The following is a 15,472-nucleotide window of genomic DNA, read 5'->3' as shown; positions in this document are numbered from 1 at the left end:
TTGACTGATATGAACTGAGGTTTCAAAAGGATTACTCTGCTACAGAATGGAAAATATTCTTTTGTTTGGGTAGTAAAAATAGAAACAAGGAGATCAGAAAGAAGGCTGTTGTTCATAACCCAGGAGAAGTATGGGAGCTTAGACCAGGTAGTAATGGTTGAGAGGGTGTATAATTTCTAGATACATAAAGACTGTGGCTTAAACCAGTATGCATGAGTAGAAGGAGGGTAAGCAAAAAGAGATTGGATTCTGGATATCCAGGTATTTTGAAAGCTGAACTGATAGGATTTGTTATCAGATTAGATGTAGGAAACAAAGTGAAGAGAAGAATCAAGAATGATGCCAGGTTTTTTGGTTTTCTTACACATTACTTGTATATAGGTAAAATTATATAATCATTTCATGGAACAATTTGGCACTCTGTAGGAAATTTAAAGATGCATGTGCCATACTTCTCGACAATTTTACCTCTGTATTTTTACCCCAGAGAGACTTTTGCGCATATGCATCAAAGACATGTCTAAAATATTCATAGCAGCATTGTTCACGAGTGCAAAATAAAGTGGAAAAAACAGTAAAATTGATTTATATACTATAGTATGTACATATTATGGAACAGCATAAAACTGTTAAAATTTAACTAATCACCAACAGGAATGAAAGACACAGTGTTGTGCAAAACAACCAAACTGCTGGACTTTAGTAGGTGGTTTTCCTCTGACAGTGCGAAGGAGTCTGGGAGGTTTGGACTAAGCAAAATTCACCACAACGCAGCAAACCGGCTGTGCCCAGCCTGCTTCTCTAGGTTCCTCCTCACTGGGCAGGGCATCTCTGCAGGAAATCCAGCAGCTCCAGTCAGGGGCTTACAGACAGGACTCTCAACTCCCTGGGACAGAGCACCTAAGGGGAGAGGAGGCTGCAGTTGCAGGTTCCACAGATTTAATCTTTCCTGTCTGCTGGCTCTGAAGAGAGCAGCTGACCCTAACAAGGGCGACTGTCTCAGCACAGTGCACCAGCTCTGCTAAGGGACAGACTGCTTCCTCAAGCAGGTTCCAGACCTTGTGCCTCTTGACTGGGAGAGACCTCCCAACAGGGGTCAACAGACACCTCATCCAGGAGAGCTGAAGCTTCCAGAGGAAGGAGCAGACAGCAATCTTTGATGTTCTGCAACCTCCATTGGTGACAGGGTCTGAAGTGGACTCCCATCAAACTACAGCAGACCTGCAGAAGAGGGATCTAACTGTTAGAAGAAAAACTAACAAACAGAAAGCAACAATAACAAAAGCATCAACAAAAATGACCTCCCAGAAAACCCCATCCAAAGGTTATCAGCCTCAAAGATCAAAGGTAGATAAATCCAGTCATGAAGATGACCTGGAAGATGAGGAAGATGAGGAAGAAACAGTGCAAAAACGCTGAAAATTCCAAAGGCCAGAATGCCTCTTCTCCTCCAAATGATTGTGACACCGCTCCAGCAAGGACACAGAACTAGACAGAGGATGAGATGGGTTAATTGACAGAAGTAGGCTTCAGAAGATGGGTAATAACAAACTCTGCTGAGCTAAAGGAGCATGTTCTAACCCAATGCAAAGAAGCTAAGAACCTTGATAAAAGGTTACAGGAGCTGCTAACTAGAATAACCAGTTTAGAGAGGAACATAAATGACCTGATGGAGATGAAAAACACAGCACAAGAACATCGTGAAGCATATACAATTATCAATAGCTGAATAAATCAAGCAGAAGAAAAGATATCAGAGTTTGAAGATCATCTTGCTGAAATAAGGCATGCAGACAAGATTAGAGAAAAACTAATGAAAAGCAATGAACAAAACCTCTGAGAAATGTGAGACTGGGTGAAGAGACTGAAGCTGTGATTAATTGGAGTACCTGAAAGAGACTGGGAGAATGGAATCAAGTTGGAAAACACACTTCAGGATATTATCCAGGAGAACTTCCCCAACCTAGCAAGACAGGCCAACATTCAAATTCAGGAAATACAGAGAACACCACTAAGATACTCCATGAGAAGATCAACGCCAAGGCACATAATTATCAGATTCTCCAAGGTTGAAACATAGGAAAAAATGTTAAGGGCAGCCAGAGAAAAAGGTCAGGTCACCTATAAAAGGAAGCTCATCAGACTAACAGCAGATCTCTCAGCAGAAATCCTACAAGTCAGAAGAAAGTGGGAGCAATATACAATATTCAATATTCAGCAGTCTTAAAGATAAGAATTTTTCAACCCAGAATTTCATATCCAGTCAAATGAAGATTCACAGGAGAAGGAAAAATAAAATCCTTTGCAGACAAGCAAATACTAACGGATTTCACCACCACCAGGCCTCCCTTGCAAGAGCTCCTGAAGGAAGCACTAAATATAGAAAAGAAAAACCAGTATCAGGCACCACAAAAACACACCAAAATATAAAGACCAACGACAGTAGGAAGAAACTACATCAACTAGTGTGCAAAATAAACAGCTAGTATCATGGCGACAGAATCAAATTCACATATAACAATATCAACCTTAAATGTAAATGGGCCAAATACCCCAATTAAAAGACACAGACTGTCAAATTGGATAAAGAATCAAGACCCAATGGTGTGCTGTATTCAGGAGATCCATCTCATGTGCAAAGACACACATAACCTCAAAATAAAGGAATGGAGGAAAATTCACCAAGCAAAAGAAAGCAGGGGTTGCAATCCTAGTCTCTGATAAAACAGACTTGAGGGCCAGCGCAGTGGCTCACATCTGTAATCCCAGCACTTTGGGAGGCTGAGGCAGGTGGGTCACGAGGTCAGGAGATGGAGACCATCCTGGTCAACATGGTGAAACCCCAACTCTACTAAAAATACAAAAATTAGCTGGGCATGGTGGTGTGTGCCTGTAATCCCAGCTACTCAGGAGGTTGAGGCAGGAGAATCACTTGAACCTGGGAGGCGGAGCTTGCAATGAGCCAAGATTGAGGCTGCACTCCAGCCTGGTGACAGAGCAAGACTCCAACTCAAGAAAGAAAATGAAAAAATGGAAAACAGACTTGAAACCAACAAAGATCATAAAAGACAAAGAAGGCCATTACATAATGGTAAAGGGATCAATTCAACAAGAAGAGCTAACTATCCTAAATATATGTGAACCCAATACAGGAGCACCTGGATCACAAAACAAGTTCTTAGAGACCTATAAAGACACTTAGATTCCCACAAAATAATAGTGGGAGACTTTAACAGCCCACTGTCAATATTAGACAGTTCAACGAGACAAAATTAACAAGGATATTCAGGACTTGAACTCAGCTCTGGATCAAGTGGACATAATAGACATCTACCAAACTTTCCACCACAAATCAACAGAATATACATTCTTCTCAGTATTCTAAAATTGACCACACAATTGGAAGTAAAACACTTCTCAGCAAATGCAAAAGAACTTAAATAATAACAAACAGTCTCTCGGACCACAGTGGTATCAAATTAGAACTCAGGATTAAGAAACTCACACAAAACCACACAACTACATGGAAATTGAACAACCTGCTCCTGAATGACTCCTGGGTAAATAATGAAATTAAGGCAGAAATCAAGAAGTTCTTTGAAACCAATGAGAATGAAGAAACAATGTACCAGAATCTCTGGGACACAGCTAAAACCGTATTAACAGGGAAATTTATAGCACTAAATGCCCACATCAGAAAGCTAGAAAGATCTCAAATCAACACCCTAACATCGCAATTAAAAGAACTAGGAAAGCAAGAGCAATCAATTCAAAAGCTAGCAGAAGTCAATAAATAACTAAGATCAGAGCAGAACTGAAGGAGATAGAACATGAAAAACCCATCAAAAACACAATGAATCCAGGAGCTGCTTTTTCAAAAAAATTAAGAAAATAGGTAGACTGCTGGCTAGACTAATAAAGAAGAAAAGAGAGAAAAACAACATAGACACGTTAAAGATGATAAAGGGATATAACCACTGATCCCACAGAAATACAAACTACCATCAGAGAATACTCTAAACACCTCTGTGCAAACAAACTAGAAGAAATTGATAAATTTCTGGACACATATACTCTCCCAAGACTTAACCAGGAAGACTCGAAATCCTTGAACAGACCAAAAACAAGTTTTGAAATTGAGGCAGTAATTAATAGCCTACCAACCAGAAAAAAACCAGGACCAGATGGATTCACAGCCAAATTCTACCAAGGGTACAAAGGAGCAGGTACCATTCCTTCTGAAACTATTCCAAACAATTGAAAAGCAGGGAATCCTCCCTAACTCATCTTATGAGGCCAGCATCATCCTATTACTAAAACCTGGGCAGAGACACAACAAAAAAAAGAAAATTTCAGACGAATATTCCTGATGAACATCAATGCAAAAATCCTCAATAAAATACTGGCAAACTGAATCCAGCAGCACTTCAAAGAGCTTATCCACCATGATCAAGTCAGCTTTATCCCTGGGATGCAATAAACATAATCCATCACATAAACAGAACCAATGACAAAAACCACATGATTATCTCAAGAGATGGAGAAAGGCGTTTTATAAAATTCAACATCCCTTCATGTTAAAAAACTCTCAATAAATTAGGTATTGGTAGAACATATTTCAAAATAATAAGAGCTATTTATGACAAACCCACAGCCAATATCATATTGAAGGGGCAAAAGCTGGAACCATTCCCTTTGAAAACTGGCACAAGACAAGGATGCCCTCTCTCACCATTCCTATTAAATGTAGTCCTGGAAGTTCTGGCCAGGGCAATCAGGCAAGAGAAAGAAATAAAGTCTATTCAAATAGGAAGAGAGGAAGTCAAATTGTCTCTGTTTGCAGATGACATGATTCTATATTTGGAAAACCCCATCACCTCAGCCCCAAAACTCTTTAAGCTGATAAGCAACTTCAATAAAGTCTCGATATACAAAATAAATGTGTAAAAATTGCAAGCATTTATATACCCCAACAATAGACGAGGAGAGAGCCAAATCATGAATGAATGAACTCCCATTCACAATTACCACAAAGAGAATAAAATGCCTAAAAATACAGCTAACGAGGGATGTGAAGGACCTGTTCAAGGAGAACTACAAACCATTCTTCAAGGAAAAAAAGAGGACACAAATAAATGGAAAATCATACTATACTCATGGATAAGAAGAACCAATATCATGAAAATGGCCATACTGCCCAAAGGAATTTATAGATTCAATGCTATTTCCATCAAACTACCATTGACATTCTTCGCAGAATTAGAAAAAACTACTTTAAGTTTCATACAGAACCAAAAAGGAGTCCATATAGCTAAGACAATCCTGAGCAAAAATAACAAAGCTGGAGGCATCACACTACCTGACTTCAAACTATACTACAAGGCTACGGTAACCAAAACAGCATGGTACTGGTACCAAAACAAATATATAGACCAATGGAACAGAACAGAGACCTCAGAAATAACACCACACATCTACAACCATCTGATCTTCAACAATCCTTACAAAAGCAAGCAATGGGAAAAGGATTTCCTATTTAATAAATGGTGCTGGGAAAACTGGCTAGCCATATACAGAAAACTGAAACTGAACTCTTTCCTTACATCTTATACAAAAATTAACTCAAGATGGATTAAGGACTTAAATGTAAAAATCCTGAAAGAAAACCTAGGCAATACCATTCAGGACATAGGCATGGGCAAAGACTTCATGACAAAAACACCAAAAGCAATTGCAACAAAAGCCAAAATTGACAAATGGGATGTAACTAAACTAAGGAGCTTCTGCATTGCGAAAGAAACTATCATCAGCATGAATAGGCAACCTACAGAATGGGAGAAAATATTTGCAATCTACCCATCTAGCAAAGACATGGAATCAACCGAAATGCCCATCAATTATAGATTGGTTAAAGAAAACGTGGTACATATACACCATAGAATACTATGAAGCCATAAAAAAGAATGAGATCATGTCTTTTGCAGGGACATGGATGAAGCTGGGAGCCATCATCCTCATCAAACTAACACAGGAACAGAAAATCAAACAACACATGTTCTCACTCATAGTGGGGATTGAACAGTGAGAACACATGGACACAGGGAGAGGAATAACACACACCAGGGCTTGTCAGGAGTGGGGGGCAGGGAGAGGGAGAACATTAGGACAAATACCTGATGCATGCAGGGCTTAAAACCTAGATGATGGGTTGATAGGTGCAGCAAATCACCATGGCACATGTATACCTACGTAACCTGCACATTCTGCATATATATCCCAGAAATTAAAGTAAAATTTTAAAAAGTAAGCAAATTGCTGAAATATAGCAAGATTCCATTTGTAGAAAGTTTAAAAACTAAAGAATAGGTTTTAGAATATGTATATGATAAAACTAAAGGGCTTTTTTGAAATATTCAGAATGGTTCTAGGGAGTAGGATGAGTTTTTTATTTAGAAATAAGTAGAATTTTACTTCCTAGATTGGGCACTAGACACATAAAAGTTCATTTTATCATTATGATTATGTCTAACACATGTGCTTTATATATGCATATATAATTCATTTATATACATGAAATATTGCATAAAAATTTTAAAATCATAAGCTATTAAAGTACGTCTACTGAAATAGTCATCAATTTTAAAGTCAGTGAGTATCAGATATTACCATTTTAATTTTCCAGTACCTACCACTTCTAGTCTTATATGCTGAAAATGAAAGTTTCTTTATTACAATTGCATTGAGATGAAAATAAGCAGGTCATATGATGTTTAGAGCTTTGGAATATTAATTAAGCATCCGGGCTTTGAAGAGAATTCCAGATGTTTGATCATCATCATATTAACTCTTAAGCTATATTTCACAGATATCACAGAAACGTCTCCCTAGTCCTAGAGCAGTGAGAGATTGTAGATCCTTAGGCTCCAAGGTATGAGGCTCCTGGGTCATCAATATACCAAAACTTTTTTAAAGAAGAATTTCATTCAGTAACTCCTCTATTAAGGAGCTTGGAAGATCTGTCTAAGAATGTTGTATGTAGACACATTTTTGACAAGGGGCTTTTCAAAAAGTAAAACAATGCTTTTCATCATCCCCCAACTGTTTCCTTTTTTGCTTAATTTTATCCACTTACGGTGAGGAAAATATTTTCATCAGTTCAGCATTTCTCAGCATCTTAAGTCTGCACCCTTTTCTGCACTGCTGAAGAGCTAACAAGAGATTTTAAGCGGGTGCATGGCTATTCTTCTAGTGAGGCAGGTGGAGGGCAATAATGAGAATTGTCCCTCCCTTCTATTTACACCCATAAAGTCCCAGGCAAATCATGTAAGCTTTCTTGGCCTCAACATATGTAATTATGGAGATAATAACATTGGCCATAATGAAAGTTCACTACTCAAGGAAGCAGACACTCTCATGAATCCTTGACCATATTCTTGAAGATCTAAGAAGTTTGCTCCAGATTCTTGAAGATCTAAGAAGCAGCTTTGAGAGGAAGATACCTATGGAATTGAGGGAAAAATCAGCACTTTTGCTTATACTGGACCAGTAGGATGATAAATACCCCCTAATAACAAAGGAAATCATATACAGAAAAACAATGTCTAAATTTTATAGGGTCACATAAATGTAGCTCATTTTCATTAGTGGCCTGTATATATGTGTGTGTGTGTGTGTGTGTGTGTATGCACACACACAAAACATTCATATATGCAAGTTTATTATATATTTTACTGATAAAAAGAATGTATAACATATAATTTACAATAATAATAATAAAATATACAATACCCTTTATTGTAAATTTTATATAGCTGATTCTCAAAGAATGCTTTTTGTTGACTTTTGCCAAATTATTTTGTCCATAGTCATTTATGATTGCTACTGAAAAATGAGTATAGTTTAGAAATGAATGTTGGTTGATATTTCATTTATGCCAGAAGTATAGAACCAGGTGTGGTGGTACCTACCTGCAATCCCAGTGACTATAGAGGCCAAGGCAGGAGGATCACTTGAGCCCAGGAGTTCCAAGATGCAGTGAGCCGTGATTGCACCACTGTATTCCAGCCTAGGCAACAGAGTGAGACCCCGTCCCTGGAAAAAAAAATGTTAAAGGCCAGGCACAGTTATCCATGCTTACAATCCTAGTGCTTTGGGAGGCTGAGGCCAGAAGTTCAAGACCAGTCTGAGCACCACAGAGATACCCTGTCTCTAAAAATATGATGAAAGCATAGAAGACATAGGTCAGAACTTGACTTGTTCATCAAAAATGGAAACAACTTCTTGGTCATTTGATTTGATACTGGTTTTGAATACTAGAAAAACTTTCTCAAATCATATGTTATTTATAATGTAATAGCTAAAGATATGATACATGTTTAAATTTAATCACTATTTTAAACATTATCTCCATCATTTTAAACAATAATAAAACAATAAGTTAAGACTTGATCCATAACTTTTGATGATATCCATGGTGTAAACACTCCCATCATGACCAGTTTCAAGCTATCAATATGATGTGTCTGAGCGTGGAGCTGGGAAAAGATGTGCACATCATATATTTCCATCATACAGATATGGCAGACGTATCAGGACATGTCTTAACCTCAAGACATAGATAACAGTACCATGCCTCAAAATAATTAGGCAATGGTGAGTTTTACTGATAAACATTTATTATCTTTCTTTTAAATATAATTTAATTCTAAACTTATGTAATTTAATTTTTAATAATGAATGTCTTTAACAACCAGCTTGCAAACATTCCTGAAAAGTAACAGTCCGATCTGATGAGCCTGTAGGGGCCAGCTGCACCACACTGCTGTCCACAAGGCCCTGTATGAGCCATGTCTGTCTCCAACTCCTTATCTGGCTTATTCAATTTCCCGTTTATCCTCCCCTCGCTGGCTTTTGTATCTACCCCAGCCACGTTAACCTCCACACTGTTTCCTTCTTGTCTTTCTTTCAACACATCAGGTATTTCCTGCTGTAGGAGTTTTTTACAGCATTTCTCTGTCAGAAACATTTTACCCCCAAATACTATGAGGCTGCTTCCCTGTCCTCCTTCAAGTCTAGCTTACATTGTAACCTTGTCAGCAAGGCTGGCAAAAATTTCAAATTCCACCCACAGCCCTCCCTTGCCCTTCTGATTTCCTCCTCAAGTACTTTCCCATGGCATTTATTCCTGTCTAGCTTATAAATAGTTGATCTATTATGCTTCATTTTTATTATCTGTTTCACCCCCTTAAAAATAAGGTTCATTTAAAAAAGGATGTTTGTTTCTATCTCTGATGTATCCCAAGCTCTTTGAACAGAGACTGGCACGAAGTAGGAATTCAAATGATTATCTGCAGTAGGTGAGGAAGAAAGAGAGAGAAAGAGAGCAAGAGGGAGGGAGGGAGAGAGAGAGGAGGGGGTGGAGAAAGGAGGAGAAGGGAAGAAGGAAGGAGAGAGGTAGAAAATCTACCATCTAGACCCCAACATACGAAATACATGATCTTGCCATGCCCTTGGAGTCTTCTCAATGCCTTCTCTAATCATTTATTTCCATCTCTTCCACCCATGAGCTGATTACTATTTTGAATTTTGTGATAATCATTCTTTTTTTAAGCTGTTATCCCTCTTTGTATAATTTTAAACAATGTATAGTTTAGTTTTGTCTGTTTTAAAACAATATAAATGGAACTGTGCCATATATATTCCTTTATGAATTGCTTTCCACTCAACAAGATGCTTTTTAAAATTTATCCGTGACAACACAAATGTTGTTCTGTTTCAGCAGGAATTTTTTGGATTTTGCAGAAAACATGAGACAGGAAAAAAATCCAAGTACTGCGCAAACATTTTTTAAATATTAGTATTTTGTTTAAGTCTGTACATATCATATCCTTAGGCCACAAATCAGGTGCATAAATAATATACCTTTCATTATTTCTCTATGACCAAACATAGTTTCTAGCTATGTCCCCATGCTACCTGTTTGAAGAAAATAAAAGCTTATCATTTAAGTGTTTTGACTGAATCAGAGTAAGCCTGGTCAATCCAGTGTTTCTGACCTCTCTTTCCTCCTTCTTTAGATGGTGTTGCAGTCCCTGGGGACTAGCGTCGTGGTATTAATGGATTTCGGATGAGCATCAGGTCCTTGCTTGACCTCTGGCCTCTCTCTCATCTTTCCAGACAGCCAGCCCCCATTGGTTTTTGGCTTGTATTACCTTCTGACTCTGACCCCTTGCTTCCCCAATGCAGGTCCCCACATCTTTGATTTCCACAGCTTGCTTGCTCTCTTTTATTCTCCTTCTCATTGTACTTCTCAGGGCTGAAGGACAGGCTGCTCTTCACATCACAGAGTCACTGGGGTTGACTGAATACTGCAGGCACTCTCTCAGGCTCTCCTGCCCTAACATTCTACACAGCCGCCCCTCCTCTATTCCTTGCACGCTGAGAACACCCACCTTGTTCAGAATGCTGGATAAGGGAACATGACAAAGATCTTCTCTAACCCCTGGATCCCTGACTTTTTCTCAGAATTCTTTCTTGCTTTCCTCTCGGAAATAACTCAAAAAGCACAGGGATGGCCAAATTCAGAGAGCAGGTCCCGTCTCAGAGACTATAACTGTCTAAGTCTCTTGAATCTTCCAACTCTTTTCTCCCTTATACCTTACTTTTGGTTTCATAGGGGGTGAAAAAAATGTCACTGGAAGGGTAAGGAGTTAAACTTTTCCCTCTTCCAATTTGAATGGCACCTTCATACCCCTTTTTGCTTCTCTTGGGGAAAACCTAGATCCATGTCCAGGGAGTGAGAAACCTGGATCCCTTCTGCAAGTATGGGTGGGAAGGTAGAACTTGATTAAGTATTTTCCAAAAACTCTTTAGCCATGCATGGATGTGGCTTTTGAATTTGAAGACAAAGGATAGATGCCTTTGTTTCTGGGGTAGCTTGGTAACAACCCCTGTGTCTCCTTGTCTAAATAGGCATGAGCCTGTGATAACAAACAAGTAGAAACAAAACCAGATCAGCTAATAATTCACAGTATCAGCTCATCAAGACACACAATAAGCTTTTGCAGTTGTTTCAGGAGAGAAGTGAAAAACAATGTGTGATTACTAAATTAAGTGTATTTAAAATACTATTATTCAAAGAACATTTATCAAGTATGTTTCATCACTTTACAGAAAAATGATTAGAAGCTTATTTTTTCTTTTAATTATAATTTCTTTTAATTTATTATTTCTATAAATTATTATAATTTAATTATATAATTTTAATTATAATTAATTATAATTTCTTATAATTTCTTTTAATTAAGTGATTTAATGTGATGGAACTGAATCATGTGATATAAATTAAATGCATAATTTTATATCCATTGAGGTTAATAATGTCAAAGACATATTTCAGGAGGAAACTGAGCAACAAGAGAGACATTTTTTATTATGGGGAAATCCGAATGAAAGAACAAAGCTGGAGGCATCATGCTACCTGACTTCAAACTATACTACAAGGCTACAGTAATCACAACAGCATGAAACTGGTACCAAAACAGATATATAGACCAATGGAACAGAACAGAGGCCTCAGAAATAACACCACACATCTACAACCATCTGATCTTTGACAACCCTCACAAAAGCAATAGGGAAAGGATTCCTTATTTAATAAATGGTGTTGGGAAAACTGGCTAGCCATATGCAGAAAACTGAAACTGGACCCCTTCCTTACACTTTATACAAAACTAAAGAGCTTCTGCATAGCAAAAGAAACTATCATCAAAAGAAACTACCATCAGAGTGAACAGACAACCTACAGAATGGGAGAAAATTTTTGCAATCTAGCCATCTGACAAAGGGTTAATATCCAGAATCTATAAAGAACTTAAACAAATTTACAAACAAACAAACAAACAACCCCATCAAAAAGTGGGTGAAGGATACAAACAGACACTTTTCAAAGGAAGACATTTATGTGGCCAACAAACATATGAAAAAAAGCTCATTGTCACTGGTCGTTAGAGAAACACAAACCAAAACCACAATGAGATACCATCTCACACCAGTTAGAATGGCGATCATTAAAAAATCAGGAAACAACAGATATTAGAGAGGATGTGGAGAAATAGGAATGCTTTTACACTGTTGGTGGGAGTATAAATTAGTTCAATCATTGTGGAAGACAGTGTGGTGATTCCTCAAGGATCTAGAACTAGAAACACCATTTGGCCCAGCATTCCCATTACTGGGTATGTATCCAAAGGGTTATAAATCATTCTACTATAAAGATACATGCATATGTATGTTTATTGTATCACTGTTCACAATAGCAAAGACTTGGAACCAACCCAAATGCCCACCAATGATAAACTGGATAAAGAAAATGTGGCACATATACTCAATGGAATACTATGCAGCCATTAAAAAGGTTGAGTTCATGTCCTTTGCAGGGACTTGGATGAAGCTGGAGACCATCATTCTCAGCAAACTAACACAGGAACAGAAAACCAAATACAGCATGTTATCACTCATAAGTGGGAGTTGAACAATGAGAACACATGGATACAGGGAAGGGAACATCATACACCAGGGCCTGTCAGAGGGTGGTGGGCTAGGGGAGGGATAGCATTAAGAGAAATACCTAATGTAGATGACAGGTTGATGGGTGCAGCAAATCACCATGGCATGTGTACACTTCTGTAACAAACCTACACATTCTGCACATGTATCCCAAAACTTAAAGTATAATGAAAATAAAATAAATATAAAACAAATGAGACAACCTGTTCTGTTTTATGCAACGTGTAGAACAATCTTAAGGTGTTAATTGAATTATGTAAACTATTTCTTCCAAGAAAATACTTAAAGGATTATAAAAGCCAGCTTAAAAACTTGAGGATTGTAACAGAGTATAAATAGTGAATTTGCCCTTCTTTTTGTACAGTGTGTAATGTAGAGAACTTTTAAAATAAATGCAAGAAACAGTTGTTTTACCCTCCCCTAATTGACTCTCAGAGTTTCTCTTGCTCCTTCTGAAAAGTATCACAGTTTGAATCAGGCCGAGTCTTCTTTTTGCTTTCAGTGCATGTGAAAAAGTTGTTATTGGAATAATAAATAAGTAATCAATCTGAGTACCGCCTTTATACTCCTCCTTTGCCTCTCTGTGAAAAACTTAGGTCTGTGTCCATGGACGTCATCAGGAAATAAGGCTGAATGGCTTCTGGCTCCATTCCCAAGCTCTGATTCTGTGGACACTTAGAGAGGCTTTTTCAGTGAATATTTTTCTAATCACGTTTAGTACTGCTAGATAACAAGCTGCTCAGGGAGAATGAATAGCAGTGTTAGCCTTGGCACCCCACCCAAACCAGTTACAGAGCAGTGACTCTCAAAGACCTACATTCCCCTGTGGTATTTATCTGTAGTTTTTATCTCATGTGTCTCTGTGAGCTTTCTGAGCACATTTTTTTTTCTATTTGCCAGCAATGCCTATTAGTACTCACCAGTGGGCCTCATTCTTCCACATCTGTTGCTTAGAGAAAGTAAAAATTGATTTTTTGAAAGTAACGAAAACATGTCAATGTTGCTTTGTATTGAATTACTTTAAAAAGTTGTGTTTATAAGGCATGTGTTCGTAAAATATTTGCTATTCCTTTCCACTATCTTTTTAATTCAATCAAAACCCTTCATGTAAAGCCTACTTCGCTTTACATTATAACTTCTAAGTTCCCAGGACTGAATCCTAAGCAATTCTGAGAGAATATACGTGTACATTTTAGATTTCAAAAGGGACAAATAATCAAAACAGAGGAAAACAAAGTCTTTCAGAAATAAAACTAGAGCTTGCTATCATTCTCTAATTATGGTTCAAAATGTAATTAGAAGTTTAAATGAGATCATGTTAGTAATTTTATATTTTTTAAATTATTAGTAAATTAAATGAATTATTATATTATACATTTCCTTTATTGTTCCTATTTCCAATTTAACCTCTTCAGCTTCATCTTCAGATCATGTTCTACATCATGTTAGCAGTACAATAGAGCAGGAGTATGCATTTGATAGAGTGGAACTTTCAGAAGATAAGAATCATGAAGTTCTAAGAAGCGATATTCAGTCACTTAACCCTAGAAGAGCTTAAATAATTGTTTGAATGGTGAGTGTGTGCTTGTGTGTTATCCATTCATTCACTCATTCCTTTATTACAAAGGTATAACTCAATAGTTTTCAACCTGGGCAGCCTATCAGCATCATCTGGACTACTATTTTTTAAAGTTCAACATGACCTTTCTCCAGTTCACAGAGGAAGGTCCAGGTAGAACACTTTTGTGCATTTAAATCAGTGCAACAGGACGTGTAGGGGAAGAGCAGGAAATATCAGCTCATGGTCAGGACAAGCCAAGTACAGATCTAAATCTGAGCCAGCTTTACCTTGGCAGGATGAAGTCAGGAAATGGCAATGGGAACCTTTGTAGTTATATCCATCTAGGGATAGGACAGTTCCATTGTATCTATCCTGCATGATATCTATATCTTGGTTCATACTGCTGTACCCTGGAATGTTTGCTCTCTACTCCTGGGAAGACCAGTGGACAAGGTCAGGACTGGTCCTGGAACATAAGGTTACTCTTCACACAACTTGAAGTCTAGCTACGCCTATGTTTTCCTATGTCTCTACCTTTGGTTTTGTTCTTCCCTCCTCATAGAATGCTCTTCCTGGGCCCCCTCCTCCATTCTGCTTATTAAAATCCTACCTGTTTTCCAAGATTCAATTAAAATGCCATCTTCTCCAAGAAGCCTATCACTTAGTTTTATAAACATAGCTATCTCTTTCATACTGTAGTGTAGTTAGACTGCTTATCATATTCTACCTTGCATTCTCAAAATAAGAAGTGAGAAATGCATTTGCAGGAGGCCTACCCAAATTAGAGTTCTAGTAAGAGAGTGGAGCTGGACAGGACATTTAACTACACATGGCTTATTAAGGTTCTGGCATTCTGCTTTGGGTGCATGCACCATTTCTCTATGCAATGAGAGCCACTGTGTATTATGAGATATGATTGGAGTATGTTTCAAATGTAAAAACTATGGATTTTGACAAAAGGTTGAGAACCACTAATCAAGTCATTACAAAAATATTTATAGAGGCCCCCTATGTACCAGTGCAAACAAATGCCTATCACCTTTTTTTCTTGAGAGCAGAAGTCAAGAGGTGCTCAGCATCAGATTTATGGTGCCTCCTACTCAGGGCTAGGTAAGAGCTCTGTCAATGTTGATTAGAGGAAAGTTGGTTCCACTTTGTGGAAGTCTGATGTTAATGGTGAGTCCACATAAATGAAATAGTATTACCCACTATTTGGTACTATGTTTTTGTTTGTTAGCTAAATGACCTTAAAAATCTAATAAATCACAAAAGGGCAGACTGAATGTAAGGGTTGTTCCCCAAAAGTTTCTGCTCATGTTTTATGTCTGCATTTGCTATGTTTTC

General features: G+C 37.7%; 1 protein-coding gene across 17 annotated transcripts in view; it reads left to right on the top strand.

Moving 5' to 3' along the window:
- The window catches only part of PDE1A (phosphodiesterase 1A), a 398,717-nt gene that overhangs the window by 351,264 nt on the left and 31,981 nt on the right, over nucleotides 1–15,472 (top strand). For 8 of the 17 annotated variants that reach the window (XR_002516184.2, XR_001893430.3, XR_001893428.2 and 5 more), the window contains one exon: nucleotides 13,983–14,140. The exons of the other annotated variants lie outside the window; for them this stretch is intronic. Coding sequence is in view for 2 of the 8 variants with exons in the window: in XM_021923768.2 (XP_021779460.2) it covers nucleotides 13,983–14,125 (143 nt within the window). In the remaining 6 variants the exon portion in view is untranslated. The remainder of the gene's footprint in view (nucleotides 1–13,982; nucleotides 14,141–15,472) is intronic. 17 annotated transcript variants of the gene reach the window in all.

The sequence above is a fragment of the Papio anubis genome, chromosome 10, assembly GCF_008728515.1.
Source record: "Papio anubis isolate 15944 chromosome 10, Panubis1.0, whole genome shotgun sequence".
In the NCBI taxonomy this organism is placed as follows: Eukaryota; Metazoa; Chordata; class Mammalia; order Primates; family Cercopithecidae; genus Papio; species Papio anubis.
The sequence above is the reverse complement of the archived record's forward strand: the minus strand, read 5'-3'. Positions and strand labels throughout refer to the sequence as shown.